Raw genomic sequence first — 5,718 nt, forward strand, 5'->3', positions numbered from 1 at the left:
AATTTTTCATCTTCTTAAAAAAAAATAATTTTTTTAAGAAATGTTAAAATTGAAAACAGATAAAAAGAAAAAAACGGAATTTTATTTGATAAATTATATTCTTTAAGCAAAACATTTAATCAAAAATGACGAACAAAAATGAATAAATATTTTAACTTAACATTCAATCGAATTAAGTAATAATTATTTTAAATAAAATGAATTCATTAATCCACTCATTTTGTCTTATTGTATTCTGTTTTCTCTAATCTCATATTTGTACACAAATATATTTTAGCCACATAATCACTCTTCTTTTTCTTTTCTCCTTCAGTATATATGTATAATTCATGCAAAATGAATAAATTAAAAACTCAAATTGCAAATTGAAAAAGTAAAAAAAAAAACTTAAATAATACTATTTTCAATCTGTACGTTTTTAATTTCTATTTCAATGGAAATGTATTTTTTTAAAATTTATTTCCATTTTCAATTACCATGCTAATATACAAATTTCATTCATTCCATTTAATTGTTATTAAATTAATAACAATACAGCAGATCTCAAACTTGTATTTATACCAAATCTTAAAACATTCATTTCTATTAAATTATTTCTACAAAAAAAAAAATTACTGTAACAATGAAATTTTGGAAAATTCAATGAAAATTAATAATTGAAATGAATGGATGCATTCTGTTTGATGAAAGTTAATAGAATTGAAACAAAAAAAAAAGTGTTTTGCTATAAAATTATGAAAATTTTGTTCAATCATCGACAAAAAAAAAAAATTTTGAATTATACGATATTAAATATTACTAATCTTTATTTCATATTTTAAATATTAAAAATTGACATTTTTTTTTCACTGACAATTCGCAATTAGCTAATTGAGGCAATACTTTTTATCTCTTTGCTTCTATTGCTACCAATAAATTTAAGCTACGGAATACTAATAGCCTCATCAATTTTCCTAGGCCTTTTTTTTTTTCCTTTTATCACTATAGTTTTCTTTTTTTCTTTTTTTTTTTTGAAATTATTTTCAAATCAATTTTTTCATTTTAAATTATTTTTGATAATTTTTATTAAATATTACCACTCACTCGTACTTACTATTTTTTTTTCTCGAATATTTAAATTTCTTAGAAAATGAAATGTATGACAAAATTTTAAACTTCATTGAAATTATTAGGCAATATTAATAAATAATTTAATTTATTAAATATAATATATTTCAATCTATAATGCTACATTTCTTCAAATTTTTCTGTTTTTATACCATAGTTTAATTACATCCTTGTAATTTAATTACATTAATGTAATTTTTAATTACATTTTTAAATTCATTTTTGATCATTCCAATTATTTTCTTTTATTCAAGCATGAATTTTATTTAAATATGAGAAAATTGAAAATCCTGGCAGATACGACATCATATTACATATTTGACTTAAAAATAGCACTGCAAAATATGTAGCAACAAATGCTCCCACTTTTATCGTTTTTTATTTTAAATTTCAAATTTATGAAATTCAGTATATTCTTGACAAAAATCAAAATTTCATTATGAATAATTTAAATGATGTTTTATATCATATGAAGTACCAATTAGCAGCAAATATTTTAGCTGACATTTTGTTTTTGTTTTTTTTTAAGTAATTAATTTTTTAATTTTTTTAGTTTTTAGTAATTCAATGGTTAATTTTTTTATTTAGTAATTAGTTTTCTTTTTAATGAACTTTGGGCCAATTAATTCGTAATGCTAACATTATCATTTCCACTATTAACCGTTAATATTGTTTCGATTTATTAATTTGCATATTATTAATGCCATCTGTTTTATGTATAATCTATATCATTTAATCAACTATTTTAATGCTTGAGTTAAAACTTCGAAATTACTATAATTTCAATGCATATCATGATATTACAGTAATACTTCAAATTTAAATCTAAAAATGGTGGTTTACCATATCAGTTATGATTGTTCAATGTTATGGAAGCAGAACATAATAACATAAGTACAAGTAATCGAAGAAAACAATCTGTTAATGAACAAATCATGACAACAGCGCCATATTTTTCAAGGTTAGTAAAATTATGAATTAAAAAATTTTAATTTGAAAATATTCCGAAATAAAAAAAAGCCTGAAATTTGAAATCATTTTTATTATTGCATAAATTTATGCAAAAAAAGAAATTTTCATAAAAATTTCTTGAATCACTTTTTTTTTAATTTTAATCTTTTGCCTTTTTGTTTGGTGAGATTTTTGAAAACGAAAAAAAAAATCTAATATGATGTCTTTATGAAGTTTTTATGACGTGTTATAAAAAAAAGTTACGTGACGTGGAAGAGACGTTGTATGTGACACCTGAAAATTTTCATGATATAAAAAATTATGTAGATGCGTGAAAAAGTTTAGATGAATAAAATGATATTTTTCATTTTGCTATATGAAGAAAAAAAAGAAAAGCATTTTTGAGAAAATAATTTTATCCAATAATTGTTACATTTTTTTATTTAAAAATATTCGTACATTAGCAAATATTTTAGATGAAAAGACAGGTATAGTTCGAAAAAAAAATTTTAAATTTAAAATTAAAAAAATGACTAATTCAGTTCTAAAATAATTACCAAAGAAATAACACAAAACAAAAGAATCAAATAAGCAATTCAAATTATTGAAGTAAAATGCTAAGAATTTATCAAAAAATAATTTTGCTTTTCTTTTTTATTCCACAGAATATTTATTCAATTTAATTTTTTTGTTTTTAAATTTTATTTCTTTTTTCATATTTTAATTCCAGAAAATCATCACCATTGCGTAGTTCGTTGATAAAAGGTGAAGATCGAAATCGTTCATCACAAACAAAATATGTCAGTTTCAGTATGCAAAAAAATGAAAAAAAAATATGCAATGGTAGGAAATACCTTTTCTTTTGTAAATTTTAATTAGTAAAAAGATAATTAGATTCTAATTAGATAATGGTTAATTTGTAAAAATTATTCAAATAAAAAAAAAGGAAAATATTAGGAACAAAAAAAAAAAAGAATCGGTTAAGCATGTATTTCCTGTCTTTTTTTTTTCGCAACACAATGATTATTTCCGGATAAACTATCGGAACAGTAATTGTTTGTTAACTTTACATTCTTCAATTAAATTTTTACAATAATCTTTGTCGCCTAAAATAATCATAGCAGTAATTCTTTTTTTTTTTTGGTTAATTGGGAAAAAAAAGCTTTCCAAGGATTTTTATGCACATATCAATAATTTCTTATCATTATCAGTTGTGTCATTTGAATAAGATTTCACGAAGGAAATCAATAAATGATAGTAAAGTAAACAAACAACACTATTTCCGAGATATCTCAGTAGATTACATTATACGTTTTCACCTCATTAATGATTTTATCACACTCAGCATATGACTTTTCTAATGTATATTCGAATAAATGTTTAACATCTAATATATATTTCTATCATTGATTCTAATCTAATTATTAATTTTATTATAAATATTATTAGCAAAAAAAAAATTAATTAAAAAAAAAGTAAAAGATGACGAAAATAATTTTTCGATCAAAAATTTCAGTATCAGATTGTATACAAATGATGCAAAATGCTACAGAATTTATCAAATTACGAGCAAATATTCGCCAATTTCATCGAACATTTACCTTAGATTCAAATTTGTCGCATATACGTTGGACACCAACAAATAAGAAACCTCATAAAGCTAAAAGTTTCCAATTTTAATTTATTATATTTTGATTATTTAATGTTTAGTTGAAACTCATTTTTAATCCCACATTTGTTTTTTTTTTTTTTTTAATCATTAAGTTAGAGAATGATGGATAATTAATTATAATTAGAGAACGCTTTAAAGTTAATTAATTATGAATAAAGAATGGTTTCGAAATAGAGGAAGTCCTTATGCTCAATAATAATAATAATAAAATAATAATGAACATGTAAATGCTAATGACTTATCTACTATAATTACATTTAGTTGTAACAATAAGTAAAACAATTTGTAAAATTGATAGTTGATAAGAAATGTTATCACTTAGAAATTTCGATAAATAAAATTTTGTAATTTCTTGTAACATTCTTATCATTGTGATTCAATTTCAGTAGCTATTGAAAGTATCAAAGAAGTACGTATTGGAAGGAATACCGAATTACATCGTGCATCAGAAAATTACGCAAATGATATGCAGGTTTGGATATGATAATTTGTTCTACTCTATATAAAGTATATCATTTCGGATTATCATATATATATATATATATAGAATAATATATAATTATAATTGTTACTATTATTATTATTATTATTATTATTATTATTATTATTTTTATTACTATTATTATCAATATTATTGTTAGATCACCAATCGTTATATTGCTATTATTATTATGTTATTACTGTTATTATGATTATTACTATTATCATTGCGATGTCAGGTTAATGTTAGTAATGCACTGATATTAGTAGGAATTTTACAAAATTAACGAATTTTAAGTTAAAAATGAAAAAAGTTCGATTAATTTTACGAGAAATGAAAATTTGCGAACATTTATCGTTAATACAAATAATATAAATTTTTTCTTTTTTCAATTTACATTACATTTATCATATTTAACTTTTATTTGTTAATGAAAATTTTGTCGTTTTGTCATAAAATATTAAGGGAGTGAATTTCAAATTAAAAAAATTTCAATTTCATATTTCAATTAAAATAGTCAATTTGTATCCAAGAATTTTTTTTTTGTTCATTTTATTGAAATTTTAATAAGATTTCATTCTGTCCATACAAAAATTTTTTTCTTATTTTTTTTGCCAATTAATAACGATTTAAAATTTTTGTTTACTAATATATTTTACTATTAAAAAGGAAGTAAAAAAAAAAAAACTGGTAATTATTAAATTTTTCTTTTCGTTTTTCAGGAAGAATGTGCATTTTCAATAATTCATGGTGACCAATATGAATGTCTCGATTTGATAGCTAAAACACCTGAAATTGCAAAAATTTGGATTACTGGACTGATGTCACTTATTTCCAATCATTCCGGTATTTTACAGTATTATTTTTGCAAAAAAATATGGTACACAATAATGGAATAATATTTGATGAATAGTATATTAATATGAATTCGTAATAAAAAAAGGAATAATAATAATAATAATAATAAAAAGGAAAATATGAAGCAGAAGAAATTTTGGAATAAATTACATTGGAAAAATGAAAAATATTACAAAATTACTGGAATAAATTTATTAAAATTTCAAATATTGCAAGGCAAAAAACTTTAGTGAATAATTTATGAGGAAGAAAAAGAAAAAATCAAAGATTAATGGAACGAATAAAATGTAATTTAACAATTTGAAAAAAAAAAATTTTACTGAATATATGAATAGCTTTTCAAGTTATTCCTAATAATATGCGAAAAAATTATTGAAAAAAGCAATGTGTTTCATGGTTTTTCAAATTTTTTCTAAAATAATAAACAAATTAATGAATGGGAGTTAAAGCATGAATTAAAATAAATGAAAATAAAATAAACATTAAACAATATAAGTAAATAAAGTAAGCATATATAAGTGTACTATTTTGATAAGTTAGTTTAAAGAAATAAGTTAGTGAAAAGAAAAGAAATTGAAATTTTTAAACTTTCTTAATGTCACAAATATTTTGATTTATAGCAATTGGGATTTCGTTATTTATTATAACA

The 5,718-nt window shown here is 20.9% G+C and overlaps 1 protein-coding gene across 1 annotated transcript; it reads left to right on the forward strand.

The window, feature by feature from the left end:
* Window positions 1-1,976: 1,976 nt before the first annotated feature.
* On the forward strand, window positions 1,977-5,110 carry LOAG_06906 (hypothetical protein; the record flags this gene model as incomplete). The annotated part of the gene is made up of 5 exons (XM_020447277.1): window positions 1,977-2,068; window positions 2,789-2,901; window positions 3,575-3,724; window positions 4,117-4,202; window positions 4,934-5,110. The coding sequence occupies 5 exons, from the start codon at window positions 1,977-1,979 to the stop codon at window positions 5,108-5,110; spliced, it is 618 nt and encodes a 205-aa protein (XP_020302476.1).
* Between the last annotated feature and the right edge of the window lie 608 nt (window positions 5,111-5,718).

Source organism: Loa loa, assembly GCF_000183805.2.
Source record: "Loa loa unplaced genomic scaffold supercont3.339, whole genome shotgun sequence".
NCBI lineage: Eukaryota > Metazoa > Nematoda > Chromadorea > Rhabditida > Onchocercidae > Loa > Loa loa.